Source organism: Mycteria americana, chromosome 6 (genome assembly GCF_035582795.1).
Source record: "Mycteria americana isolate JAX WOST 10 ecotype Jacksonville Zoo and Gardens chromosome 6, USCA_MyAme_1.0, whole genome shotgun sequence".
NCBI classification, from domain to species: Eukaryota; Metazoa; Chordata; class Aves; order Ciconiiformes; family Ciconiidae; genus Mycteria; species Mycteria americana.
In genome coordinates, this window is record NC_134370.1 from 4,949,616 (window position 1) to 4,964,702 (window position 15,087).

General features: G+C 40.9%; 1 protein-coding gene across 2 annotated transcripts in view; it reads left to right on the forward strand.

Moving 5' to 3' along the window:
• Positions 1-15,087, forward strand: part of CHST15 (carbohydrate sulfotransferase 15) — a 48,146-nt gene that overhangs the window by 25,374 nt on the left and 7,685 nt on the right. For both annotated transcript variants that reach the window (XM_075504384.1, XM_075504385.1), the window contains exons 2-5: positions 2,936-4,012; positions 4,781-5,120; positions 9,046-9,192; positions 13,684-13,840. In XM_075504384.1, the coding sequence (XP_075360499.1) occupies positions 3,425-4,012; positions 4,781-5,120; positions 9,046-9,192; positions 13,684-13,840 (1,232 nt within the window). In that variant the 5' untranslated portion in view covers positions 2,936-3,424. The remainder of the gene's footprint in view (positions 1-2,935; positions 4,013-4,780; positions 5,121-9,045; positions 9,193-13,683; positions 13,841-15,087) is intronic.

The following is a 15,087-nucleotide window of genomic DNA, read 5'->3' on the forward strand; positions in this document are numbered from 1 at the left end:
TCTTGAGCCTTTGAGATACAGCCTGCTTGCTCTGATTGCAGAAGTTCTCCAATATTCAACAGTATTAGGTGGGAGAAACATCAAGAATACAAATAATTTTACAAAAGCATTTGGTCTCATATAAAGATGCAGCTAGAAGGATGATGAGTAATGCAGGATCTGAAGTGACTGCTCCATTTGACCTAGACACTTTTGTAGGAATGAGCCAGGAGTTATTATCTAGAGTTATATCAGTGTTTAAGAATTCAAAAGAAGAGTTGAAAGAGCTAAAGGCAAAATAGCCAGATTCTGGGACTTTTATAATTAGTAATGATTATACCTCTATGATTTGGTGCGTTGTAGGAGTAATCAGAGGACCCTTTGTGTATCCATCATATCGTCATGAAAAATTATTTTTGTTATTGGTGTCTTGGACGTTACACAAACGTGCTCTTCAGAAATGTGTAAGTCTGTGTTGTTTCTCGGGAGCCAAGGGATAAAGTCAGACGGGAAGATTTCTGCTGAAGACAAAAGTGTGGAAAACGATGAGTCGAGTTAGATGTTTTTGGGTGGAATGAAGGGCACTGGAGGATAGGGAAGAAAGACAGACGTTTGGCAACAATGCACAGAAAAAGCATTACTGAGCCTTAAAAGGAAAGATAGATTTTTGTAGAGAAGGTGCAACCAGTGTGGGTCCAGAAGAGGGAGCCACTGGCAACAAGTAATGTGAAAAAAATTTGTACGTGGTTACTGAGGTGTATTTTAACTAGGAGAATTGTACCTATATGAGAATTATAGTGGTGCTGGTTTTTTGTGTTACTCTGATAGTACACTAATTTTTCATAAGTGTGAATTGTCAAACATCTATTTCATATTTTAATTAAGGTGACTTGGAAAATGTATTTTTATTTAAGTAGTAAAAGTGAATGTTGGACCTTTAGATATCCCATAAAGCAATGAGGTGGTTCTCTGGTCTAGTGAAGTTAATTATAACACAGATTAACTTCATCTGAAAAATAATTTAATTAATTAGCGTTTCATCATCCATAGCCTTCTGGGCAAAAGTTATTGTTCTGTTCAGGTACCGCTGTCACGCTCCTGACTTCTTCCAACTTGTTTTATCTGCAATAAAGTGTTATATGTTATCTGTGGAGTCCGTACGCCCTTCATTGGCGCAGTCCTTCTTCTGTTCTTCAGAGGCAATATTGAGCCTCTTGGTCACAATATGGTTAAAACTGTTTGCTATTGAATCTTCAAGGTCACTACTCCGGTTAATACTGGGGTTGGCTGCGGAAGGGCTGACCAGTGGGTTGTGGCAGCCAGGTCCTGGCTGGTGCTGAGAAATGGGGGTGTTGGGGGGGAACTGGGTCTCTGCTTTCATGGGTATCCACATTGTGATGGACAAGGAGCATCACAGCACTGGAGCCTTAAGGTATCTTCATTCCCAGGGACTAAAGGGAAGTTCTGTCTTTATCAGGTGACAAAAGCCAAAATAGAAGTTGCGTGTCAGAGCCATACATTACTACTGTCCCTTAGGTTTTCCCCATCTTTTTCTTTTTCTTTTCATCTTATGCCAGTTTATTGTTTTGCTTCTGACTTTTCAAGATTGTTTTAAAATATTTCCTGTCTTTAACTCCCCCAGAAAAGCAATTCTAGAAAATAAAAATATTTTCTAGTATATAGAAGAAAGTATATTATCTGTGAACTTCTGTATTTGATAATCTGGCTTCTCAAAATAGAGAGTTGATTTTGACCTTAAAATGGGGGTAGTTCCTGTAAGGTATTTAATAAACCATGAAAACAGAAATTCTAGAGGAACTATGCATAAATATGCTTTAATTAAGGCCATCCTTAAGCTGATGACTTGTTTGTGACTTTAAGTGTCTCTGTTCTGAGTGCTGCCTGGAAAGCTGAGCATGGACGCGCTCAGACCAAGACCAAAGCTTGACATAAATACTTTAAACAGCTCTGGTCGCTTTTTGGCTGTAAGCAGCTGTGGTGTTGAAGTGTTTAAAGGAGGATGGTACGTACCCTGTGCAGCAGGGTGCTTCAGCCTCTGGTCTGGGTGGATGTGGAGACCTTCATGGGACTCACGAGTGCCCAAGTCCCTGCCCGCGGTGGCTGCCTTGTAGCTCCTGTGGCTTCTGCATGACATCTCCAGTACCAAAGTGCACACCACTAAGAGGATTTGCTGCATCCGGGGTCTTCCCTTGTACTGATTGTACGTTTCATTTAAGTAACATGTCTTGCCCTTTTTAGTGAGTACTATGTCTTCAAAATGTGTTTGACCAGTAGTGCTGAAAGTATCTTGATGGCTTTGCAGAGCGTTGCGAGTGGCTACGCTCGTCCCAGAATCATTTGGTCCAGAAACCAAGATCCTGTCATGAGCCTTTGCTCGTGTCTATTTAATCCCTTCAATTTGCTGAACGTTTACTTGTGGCTTTTGGGTTTTTTTTGTTTGGCTTTTTATCTCATGAAAGGAGACTGTTATCTTATCCCTGTCTTGTCCTCTTAACTAGGTTCTTACCCCACTTCAGGACAGTTAATTTAAGGTCCCCATGCACAGATAGAGGGTGAATATTTAAACCTGTGTCACTGGACACTGTCCAAAAAAGCTTCCATATTTAAAGAGCAGATTAAGATCTGTTAGATAGGTTAGTGAGCAGCTGAGGGAAGTCGTGTAGTGTTACCTGTGGTAGCAGTTGTTCATTGATGTGAGCAGATGGGTGCTTGAAAAGAAAGGGCAACTCACCGTGAACTGGAAGCCAAACATATCCTGGGTTTAATATCATGAATGCTGTAATTAATATACTTGGCAAATAGAAGACATCTTTCAAATAGAGTTGCGAAATTACTTGTGGTAGATTGTACTTTGCTATGGCTTTGAATGACGGTGCATGTAGATATTATGTCTGCTGTTCTGTGTGTATCTATATATATGTTTTTGTTTCTTTAGGTTGTACAATGCAAATCTTTGAAACCGTCTCTGGGAAGATGAAGCTTCCACTAGCAGTGGTTTGGTTTGGAACCCGCTTGTTTTAAGAATACCTGGGACTTTCTACCCATATTTGCCTATTCCAGTGTAAATCAGAGGACAATGAGTTATTTTTATTTTTTGCATATTTTCACACTACGTAACAATTTTTCTTCCTTCTCATTTTGTTCAATGGGAAAAACTTGAGCCAGCTGTGTAGCTGGTTCTTACTTCACCACATTCCTCTTACTGAGCCAAATTCTTGAAACCACGTCCACAGTACATCTATTTTTGTATGTTGGTTGTTGTTTTTTTTTCTTTCTTTATATGACATATGTCACTTTTTGAGTGCTTTTAACTATTCCAGTTTGAACCTGTCCTTTTGCGTTGCTGAGTAGTCGTAGAATCACTCAAGGAATTAAATAATTTCAGCCTTACAGAAGATGACTCATATGCTTCAGCAACATTTTTATGGCTGTGCTTGGCTCATTAATACAGGAGCTTAACAGTAGTAATATGAGGTATTGCATTAATTGTTGCATACATTTATTACCAAATGACTTGCACAGACAGTGTTTCAGATGCCGCGGACCTAATCATAATAACCAGAAGTGTCCTGTTTGCAAAGGAGAAAATAAGATCCCGTTGTACACCGACAGCAAGCAGATGAAGTTGCTTGCAGTTCTGGAAGTAAGGACTGATCACAGTGAAAGCTGGAATGGATTTTTCTGCTTGAGGAAGGGGAGGCTATGCAGCTTAATATTTGGGTTGATTATAATGACTCTAGTGATGGCATCCTACATACTGACTGGAGCCAAGCATGGCCTGTTGTTAATACCATCTCCCTTCCATTACGGAGCTTTTACTAGCAATCCAAGCTTAATGGACAATGAAAGCCTTAGTGACATGAAAGACCATTACCAGCCTTCTAAAATGAATATTTCATACGTCAAAGATTATCCAAGCATTAAATTAATTATTGACACTATTACTTCAAAGATAGAGTTTATAACAAGACAGCGCCCTGATTTAGAAGAGCTGAGGAAACAAGAGCCACATGTAAGTATGAATTAAAGTGTGTCTGAAACTGCTGTATACTTGCTTATTTCAAGACTTTTGGGTCCATCTTTTACTGAGATAAAAAAAAGTGCAACTGCTCAGATGTTCATATAGTGATTTACACCATCTAGAGCCTCCTGATTTACACCAGCTGAAAAGCTGATATTGTAGGTCATGTCCTTCTGAGTCATGGGCAAAATAGATGAGTTATAGAAATGGTCTTGACACCTGAAAAAATCAGGCAGACTTCCAATAGCTGTACAATCTCATTGAATTTTTACCTCGTCTCATGCAAAATCATTCTGACTTACATTTGCTGGTCACCTTAAATGATAAATAAGAAAGGAGCCTTTCTAATATCTGATTACCAGTGTGAAAAACCCAGTCGGAAAAGCCAGTCATTGCAACCTTGTATTTCAGAGTTAAAAACTGGAAGTTAATTTGATTTGAGTATGACGTATTTGACTTTAAAAATTAATTCATGGGGTTGCAGGGGAGTTGGGGGATTATTGAGGTCCCTTCTGGCCTTAAAATTAAAGGATTTCTAGATGTACTCCTGTCCCAGTCCAGCTGTTTGTGCAGGATTTGGTTCCAGGGTCATCAGAAGAAATAAGTTAGGTCGACTTTGTAGTTGAAAAATGAAAGGTTAAAAATGTCCACATAGTATTTCTGTTGTTTCTGTTGTGTTCTCTTACTGTGCTATGTTAGAAAAGTATAACTGTCCATTTTTTGCTGCCTTGACTGAAATTGTTGTTCTTTATGTTGCAGATGTTTTCAGTAATTCCTAATAAATTCCTTCCAAATAGCAAGAATCCTTGTTGGTATGAAGAGTACAGAGGAAACACAACCACAGATCCTTATGCAACAAACTCCTATGCACTGTATTCAAAGCGCTTTCGAACCATATTTGATTACCTCAGGAAGGTATTTTGGAACCACTTGTACCATTACAAGGACAAACACTACCGCCTGCGCTGTCTCCCCCATTTCTACATCATTGGCCAGCCCAAGTGTGGGACGACGGACCTGTACGACCGGCTCAGGCTGCACCCCGACGTTCGGTTCTCAGCAATCAAAGAGCCCCACTGGTGGACAAGAAAACGGTTTGGTGAGTAAACGTGTCCTCTGGTATTCAGGCAAGCCGTCTCTATTAAACTTTGACATTTCTTGTATATATTTGGGATGAAGTTTATGGATTTGCTCCATATTGGCTTACCTTGAAACCACTGGAGTTAATAGTTTTCAAAAATCCAGGTGATGGATGCTCAGTAGGTTCCAGCCTGCTTTTGTTTAATGATGTTTTGGGTAAAACCTTGAGATGATGCACATTTCATTTGGTTTATTTGCAGTGGTTTGAAAAATCTAGGAAAAAAATAAAAACACTAGATAAAACCAACCCTGTGAATTTGTAAAGGCAGGAAGAGGAACTATTAGGTTGTGATGGGAGATTTAAAGAATGGCAGTGATAGTTTTGTGTTGCAAAATTCTGTAAAGACTTTCTTACATGAATAAATGATGGGTCAGTATTTGAAAAGTGGGTGGCTTCAGTCCTTATGGTTCAATAAATACAACTGTGCTTTGTGGTAGGAGCTTCGTTAGCGTTGCAGCTCTAGTCAAGCACTGAACAGTAGAGATGCTCTGCACGAGAAAGCTCTCTCACACCGCGGAACCTGCACGTCTTTTTGATGCTTTTTTCCTGGGTGACATCACTATTTCATGAGGTGACCCTTCGTCTCTGAAGGCAGACTTAAATAGTTGAGGTTATGGCCTGCTGGAGCAAGACGCATCCACCCCTTGTGATTGCACCTTCAAAGGGTGTCCGAGGGCTGTGGGGCTGAGTGCATCGTTTTATCCATCTAAGTATTTATGTCCTTCTTGTTCTCCCTTCCCCGGGTGCCAAGGAAGGTCAATCTTGTGGTTAGAGACTAGATGAGACGCAGAAGACCCAGTTTGAATTCCTGCCTCTGCTGTATGCTAAGTGCTCTCCTCTAAACGTGGATGCATATAATGCTTTCTGTATTCCACCCAGGCTCTGGATTTTCCCCACTGTCAGGTCTAGCTGTTCAGTGCTGGTATGCCCTCACTTTGTATGATTTTGGTATCAAAGATCACAGGCTTTTCAGTGATATTACTATTTCCAAGAGGAAGATACTGGTTATTTTACGGTGACGTTATCTTCACTTCTGTTTCCGATTTGCTGTTGCTTTACTGCAGACACTGCCTTTGGAACAAGGAAAAACCTAGCACTGTGTGGTAGATCATTCGATGATGACTTTGCATCACTACTTTCATTTGGTGCTTTTCTAAGCTTCCGTGAGATGGGAAACTATCTTTTCTAATGAACTGCCATGGCTAACAGCAAGGAAGGACACTTTCTGAGGGACCGGGACACCTGCAGTGCTGCTTCTGTTCTTTATTTCAGGGTCGTACCTTCAATTCTTTATTTCTCCTGCATGTGGTGTTGCTGTTTCCGTCTCCTTTCCCTGTGCCCTGGAGCCCAGAAGAACCTCAGAGCTCCTGCAGAAGGGGGCTTTGATCCTCGCTGCTCAGTGAGGAGGAGGGCTCAGCCACAGAGCTGGGATTTCATATTTCTCATAGAGAAATAATTTTGCTGTGTCCTTAGAGTTTGTATTTTCTTCTTTTGCAAATGCCATAAGAAAGTGGCTAAAATACCTTTTTAGACATTTTCTAAATGTTTGTTATAAACTAAGAGTTACAGCAATATGATGAAAATACAGTTGTGCTTTTGAGATAATTTGGTTCAGTTTCGGAGATACTCCTAGGAGGTACCAGTGTGAATGGGGGAGCTGGGCTAGTTACAACGTCAAACGAGAGAAGCGTCGTGGTGTCCCCTGAAGTCCCACGAGAAGGCACTCGTTTATCGCAGTCAGCGGCTGACTGAAGACAAATGATAAGAATTACCTCCTGACCTGAAGGTGAAAAGTCAGATCAGTGAAGAAAGGGGATTTTAGACTTGGACGTCTTCCAGCATGAATGCCGTGCTGCTTGTCTCTGGGTGTGTAGATGCAGGGACTGTCAGCAAAACCATCTGTGGAAAATCGTGTCTTCCATGAGAGTGCTGGCAGGAAAGGCTGGACCAAACTGATACGTTAGGCTAAAATCCTTTATACTAAATAGTTCTCTGCATCTACATTAGCCTCAACATAAATATTTGGAACTAATATTGGAGGAAGTAGTGCATTCAACCTCGCTAAAGCAAGACTGGACTTGCTAAAGCTCAGAACTGGACCTACCAAACAGGCAGAAGAGTGTAAGAAATCAGGCTGGAGTGCATATAATTTGAGAACAAGGATGCATTCCTATCTCTGTGCTGGCATTCACAAACTCTCCAATTGCATGATCTTGTGGTCAGCCACTGGGGACCAAGTGCAGATCCTTGAAGAGAACTTTCTTTGCATAATTAAATTTTTTGAAGTTATTTTGTAAAGCTGAAGAATGAGGAAAGATTGCAGAGCTTGGGATGTCGTGGGAGGGTGTTGAGATGACCTTCTCATCATCATCTCAGGCTGTCTGCCATTGAGAATGGAAGATTAAGTTTTGCTCCTGGTGGCTCAGTCCTTTCTCTCTGCCCAAACAGTACGTTAGCTAACGGTTACTATTTAAAAAAAAAAAAAAAGAAAAAAAAGGGGAAAAAAGGGGGAAAAAAAGATATGACAAATAGACTAACAAGTGAAACTGAGACAGCCTTCTTATAAGCCAGATAGTGGGTATGACTCCTGTGCTCCTGGCTATTAACTTGGTTTAGTTTGTAACATTTATCTAGAGAAGAAAGTCTCTTTGTTCTACGGCATTCTCTGATTCAGTGGATTTTTATGAGACTGACTAATTTCAGCTGAAGCTAAACAGTTCTTCTGGGGAGACCCCATTTTGCAAATCACCGCTTTCCCATTCTGCTGGGGTGGTTGATGCTCTACAGGACGTTGTCCCAGCTTGACTGTCTCCCTTTCCTGGCTCTTAGCCACGATTTCTATTCCCATGAGCGGGGTGGCAACAAACCAAGGCAGTCTGTAGCACCATGCATGCACCTTTTTTTTTTTTTTTTTCCCCTCAAAACAAGTCAAAATACACTGCTGAGCTTTCTTCTACCCTCATTAAATCCCACTTTCCTAAAGGGATAAATCGGAGGGAGTGGACAAAAGAACTCCCTTGCTGAGCTTTCCTCTCACATAATTGACAATTATTGGCCTTGTGGGAACAGGAAAGGGAGAGCTGAGAAGTCCTGCTCCTTACTCTTAGCTTTGCTCCTTCTCCATTGCCTTCCCACTGCTGTCCTTGACCTCTGCCCGCTTGAGAAACTCTCTTGTGGTATGGTAAGAAGCAAGAACGCAAAGACGAGCAAGGGCAGCATGTACAGAAAGTGGAGAAATGAGACTAGAGTTGGAAAGAAGGGTGGGAAAAGGAGTATAAAAATCACAGATGTGGCTCAAAATGCTGAGAAATGCAGGGAGAAAGTGATACTGAACACACCCTGGAGTATAGGGAAGGAGAAGAGAAAAATAAGACGCTGTTGTGGAGCTTTGTTGTCATACTTGTGAAAGATAAAAACATGAATGATTTCCCACTTTTCCGATTTTGATAAGTGCATGTTGATTTGCATATTTGGCATCAGAGCCTGTTCTCAATACAGTAAATCTAGTGGGAGTCCAATATTAATTCAATTTATATTGGTGCAAATGAAAGCAGAATCTGGTCTTTTATATTCATTCCAAAAGCTAAATTTAGAAGAAAATAAATGCAGGCTATTCATGCAGGAACTATAAAACAGAACACTTAAGATATTTCCTATCACTGTGAATTTATGGTTTAATCGTACAGTATCTCAAATCTCAGCTACTTCGTTATTGGCACTTTTATTTGAGTGTTACACTTCGTGCGTCTAATTTTGTGCTGACGTTAGCTGGCTCAGTGCCAGCCATGTCAATGAAGCCATCTTGGTTTACACCAGCAGTTAATATTGCCTTGCTATTATTTTTTTTTTTTTTTTTTAACTTCTCTCTTTTCACTGTTTTTAGGAATCATTCGTCTGAGGGATGGATTTCATGATCGTTACCCAGTGGAAGATTACCTTGATCTATTTGACTTAGCAGCACATCAGATTCAGGGTGTGCTGCAGAGCGAAGCGGCAAAAGAGCGCGGCAAGATGAACAACATCATAATTGGTAGGGCAAATACAGCCTCTGAAATATGTCTCTGTAGCTGGGGGTTGGCAGCGTTCATAGCTGAGGCACGAGAGGGGCGTTTTTCCCAGATGTGAATGGTTCACACCACAGAGCCCCTGACACTGGTTTCTCTGGTGTGCGTGGATAGTGCAGAAGTTCTTGCCTTTTCCTGGGCGGTGGTTACTTGCTTTGTTAAAAAGTTGTGATTATCTTTAGAAAATGCCTGAGCAAGCAATAAAGGTCTGATGAACATCAGCATTTACTTAAATCTTTTTAAAAAAAAAAAAAAGTGAGAATGACCTTGGTGACTCCTTCAAACATCGTTTTCATTTTGTTTTCATTATGCGGGGTTTGCCTGTAGCCACGGGATTGTAGCTTCAGGTTCAAATGCTGTAGCAATGTGTCTGGGATAACACACTAATTGGGATACTACAACATACGATGGGTGCTTACAAATCCTGTGACTGACTGGAGGCAGTTTCCGTGATAGCAACACAGCTTCAAACGGCTCTTCTCAAGCTGCAACAGAAGGTACATGTAGGAAGGACCACCGTTTTTTGTGTCATCATCCCTATGTAGCCTATAGTGGACTGAAATAAAAATTATTAAACCCTTGAGCTGCTTCGTTAACAGCAAAGATAATACAGATTTCAAGGGCAGGAATATACAGAATCAAGTTGAAGCTATCTTGCACGGTATTTTTTTTTCAGGTGTGGAACCTAGAGGCACAGTACAGGATACTATTTGAAGATAATCTTACAGTTTCAGTTGATATTAAATTACCTGACTAGAGTTAAAAATTGTTTAGAAATGCTGTTGTGTTGTATCTTATGGAAGTCCATGTTTAGGACTGGGCTCTAGGGTGGGATCCCTGTATTGCTTTCCATGACACACAGTGGTCGATCCACCATGCCCATCCACTGAGGTCCATGGTGCCATTGGTTTACAATGCCCATGAGGAACGTCAGCAGAAATGTCTAAATTCTGCTTTTGCTGCCTGCTAAAACCAGAAAACTGAGGGCAAGAGAGTTTTACCAGTCTTACTCTGTCACCTCAAAATTTCCCAGGGAAACCAGACACATTCCATGAAAATACTGGTTGTGCAAGAGACAGTTCCCTGTTGAAAAGAGACTTTTCAATTAGGCCTGAAGTCATTATTCTACGGAAAATAGAGACAAGATTTTTGCTGCCTGCCCTCAGAGGGAATACCCTCAGAATCTTTTCTTTGTCTCATTCTAACCAAAAAAAATTAACCTATTGTTGGCTTGATGAAATGGTGACAAAACCAGAGACTTGGCTATAGTCACATTTGTTCAAGACTTTCTCAGCCTCCATTTAAGTCTGTTATTTGCTTTACTAAATATTCAACATTGAGCAAAATTTGCAAGATGGAGTCTTAAGAAATGTTGCCATCAAGGACATCTGTGGATTTGCCTCCTACTTACAATAATATCTTCTGTCCTTTCATGGGTGAAGTGCTTATACTAATTAAATTCACTAATCTAATTGGCAACGTACGTCTTTGATTACTTACCTCCTGTTACAGCTTTTCCTAGAGTTCACTTTGTGTTTCTTTTTCCTGTAGTCTCATTTCTTGTTTCATTAAGGTTCTGTTCGCTTTTCTTATTAAGTTTACAGGAAAAGTCCTGAATGATTATACTCATTAAGTCAGTCTTTTATGACCTTGGTAAAAAACAAAACAAAGCTAGCTAGTCTAAACTGAATCTGTATGAATATCAGGTTTGCTTAGAATCCTCCATGTTCTTATTTCAGATGACTGGAGTGAAAAATCGAATTAAAACTAAACATTTCAGTAGTTCATCATGTTACATTATTTTGAAAAGTTAAGCTTCTTAGGATATTATACTTAGTGAGTAATAATTGCATTTTCCCCCAAAAACCCAACATCTGCTTAGAGATGAACCAAAGAGGACAACACTGATCTAGCCTGAGGCATTCTGAGCAGGACTTGTTTATTTTTGCTCATTAATAGGATAAATTCAGAGGAATGTCTTGTGAAAACACAGTATGATTTTAATCCATTAATGACTGAATAAAGAGGTTATGCTTCTATTCTTTAGGCAATTTAGTAATTCATATGTTCTTTAAGTCCATAAGAAAATTAATATATTTTTGGTTGCGCCACAGTAATTTGACATAATAGCTATAGCAGTGATTAATTTATCTCATGTTTAGTATGGCTCGCTCTCTTTGCAGATATTAAATCTGTATTATAAAACAGAAAGGAATACCGTCAAGTTGACAGGAGTATTTTTGGCTGCTTCAGGAAATTAAAATTATAAGGGTCAGCAGAGCCCAGAATGATTTTTTTTTTTTTTTTTCTTAATTTTTTTCCCTCCCCTTAATTCTTGACAGTCCTCTTGTTGTGGGAACATTTGCCTTCTTGAACCCAGGCTATCCTGGACTGACTGCATTAGAGCAGCACCTTGAGTGCCTGTTAATGCTTTAGCATGATCTGGTCGCGTGCCTGTGATCTTCCCTTGCTCGTGTGCTGCCTGCAGGGTTTTGGTGGTGGCAGCTGATCCAGCTGACACAATTTCTGTGGAGCGGTCTGGTCTGTGATGTTAAAAGAATCTGCCCGCTTATGTGTAAACGCAGTGGTTTTATTTAGTTCAGATAGCACATGTGTAAGCAGATGTTCTTAGGTTTGGTCACTGTGTGTGAGCTAATAGGAATAAATCCACTAGAGCATCAAATATGATCAGAGGTCTACAGAGCAGAGAAGTATGAAGGAAGATCATAAAAGCTATTCTAGAGAGGAATAGATGGCTTGATGTGGTCACAGACTTTAATCTTCGGCATGATTTAGGCAAACATTTTTGAGGGAGCATTTTAAGCCTAGCTGCTCCCGTCATGGAGATGTAGCAGTGACTTTCCAAGGTCACTCTCATCCCTGGAGTGCACTATTCTGTAAATCCGTGTATGCGAGTGCTCGTACCCATTTGCATTATACCATCTTCTGATAGCACAGAAATAGCTGCATGATGCTTTTGTGGTACAGCTATCTCAGCTCTTGCCCTATTTAGTCTTTTGTGTTTCTGCTTCACCCAGCGTGGGAGCTGGGCTAATTGCGTTTTAATTGACAAGTCAAAGCCCACCGATGATTAGGCAGTGCTTTGGCTAATTAATTTAGAATAGAAAAGCAGAGCTGTGGTGGACGCCCAGCTTTAGCCAATGGACCTGATCTCCTCCTTCTAAAACCAGGCAAAATGAACATGACAGAAGATTAATGTGTTTTCTAACAACTCCCAGACTTTATTAATGAATCACATTATGTTAAGCTGGAGTTTGGAGCCAGTACCTATTTCATGTTGTGTTTTGGCCATCTTTTAAAAACTTTATTGGACTTTCCCAGGAGAGAAAAAACCAAGGGGGGAAATCATGTGCAAGTCTATAAGCCTACAACTTTATTATTTTTTCATTTCAGTCCTTTTGATTCAGAAAACCTCATTAACAAGAATTAGCTCTCATTAGACTGTCAAAGAGTGGAAGTTTCCAAAAAGCTTCTGTATATGTTTTATTAAATGGTGGTGTCCACATAAATGCCAGTATTACTTAAAAAAACCAGGGAAGATTACACAATTCAAAACATCGAATCAGATCATTTATTTAGCAGTGGAAGCGTCATATACTTTGTTCTGGCGGAGTCGTTACTGATGGTGTTTCTCCCTGTAGCATTACTTTCAGAGTAAGCTTCTTCAGAAACTAAGGATATCAGAATCTGGCATTTAACCACATGTGCTATTTATTCTATAGACTTTTTCTTTTGTCTAATATTTAGTAAATACTTATATTTGACTTAATCTACATGAATAATGGTAGTTACATAAAAAAGCTCTGATAATGAGCTAATTCTCAAAAAGGGATATTTCAAACAGCAGTGACACAATTCAGCTCGTTGGCACTTTTTTTTTTAATATGTCCCATGTGCTCACCAGCTCTCCTGTTTATGTTCTAAACACTATTGATCTGCTGGAGTGGTGGCTTCCACTTTTTTTCTTTAGTTTGTGTCAAATTGTACAATTTGTTAGCAACTGACTTCTCTGAGATCAGGAGCATTAAAACCAACCCTTGGGGTGCTACGGAGAGCACGGCAGGTCTTCGGCAGCGACGAGCTCCTGCCTCCTTGCTGGAGGGTTGGCCAAAACCCTGAGCAGTCCGTTCCAGCCTAGATCAAATATATTTGCATGTGTTAACCACTAACAGGAAACGGTGTGGTTAGTGGACAGTAATATTTCAGGTGGAATTACATAAAACTTGCCTTAACCGTCACTACATTCACAAAGGTACGAGGCAGTGGGGTGGCTCTGGCTCTGGGGAGCATTAGCCAGATCAATTTGCAAGAACGAAGGTATGTTGAAATGAATAGAGTCAATTTTAAACAGTCCACACCAGTTCAAAATTCAGCCGATTTCCACTCCAATACAAAGAAGGAAATGAGTTACCAGCAGAGATGCTTTTAATTTTTAGGGGAGGCCAGTGCCTCGACGATGTGGGACAACAACGCTTGGATTTTCTTTTATGACAACAGTACTGAAGGAGAACCTCCCTTCTTAATCCAGGATTTTATCCATGCCTTCCAACCGAATGCCAAACTTATCATCATGCTGAGAGACCCCGTTGAAAGGTGAGCAATGATCACGTTGCTAAAGTACACAAGGAAATTTTCTTACTATAATAACTTTAGTCTCTCTCGCTCTCTTGGATGCAAATAAGTGTTCGCGTGGTATTTGACAGAGTTACTTGGTTTATGATGAGAGCTGCCAAGGGGTTTTGTTCTGTGTATTCTGGCATAGGTAATTGCGATAGTGTTTTAAAGAGCGGCGTGTGAGTGGAAATGCCACAGCGAGTGCCACGCATGGACACCTGAGCTACTCTGAAAAAAAATAATTTATACGTTGCCAAATGCAATATAACTCCATTACCTGAGCTAATATGCCCTGGTTCTCAGCAGGGCTCGCTAGAGTGAGTATGGCACTGCATTTACATGTCTCGGCATAAGCGGTCCTGTGAAGTGCTTCAGTTCCTGTTAAATAATAAGGTCTATGTCTTCAAGGGGCATACTGTTCAAAACGATTTAAAGATTGCAAACAGCTCCAGAGTCAGCAAACGATGCAAACTTTTTTAAATCTTAAAAATACTTGGGGCAACACTGATATAAAGCTTCACTAGGCAATTTTAGCTTGCACAGCTAACCGCTGCTTAGGAGTTCATCCTTGGTCTTCCTGACTTTGTTTGCAATGAAAGGGCTCTGCTTTTGCAAAGGTGTGGGCTGTTCTTGAATTGTGTTAGCCATTGATGTCCTTCTTTCCACTTGCATTTCACTTTTTCTCTCTAGTCTTCCTCCAGATTTCTAGGGCGTTTCTTTCCACTGCGTCCTCTGAATGAGGATGATAATGATGAGGGTAATGGGGAGGGTGGAGGGGATGGAGGCCGAGTCCAAAAGGATCAGACCAAGGAGGAGTGAATTCCTTCTCTCTGTAGCTCCATAGGGATATTCAGGATACTTAGGGCTAGGCTCACCGGCAAAGCCCAGAAACACCCAGGAAAATGGAGAAGGGGGTGCAGATGTTGATGGAGACCAGGCTCTGGAGAGGGCTTGGGCACTGGGAGAAGGGCAGGCGCAGGGTGCTTGTGCCGGCAGCCCATGCCCTGCTGCCGGGCAGCTGCCCAGAGCGACTTGGCAGCGGGAAGGGACAGGAGCTCCTTGACGAGCTTCCCCCGCGGCAGGGCTGGACACGGCCGGGCATGGCTACTGGTGAGAGACAGAGCTGTGCGAGTACTTCCCATCTCCTCTGTCAGGAAATACACCTCTCAACTTTTAACGGCATCTTCTGACCTCAGGATTTAACAGATGGTAATTTTATGCGAGAG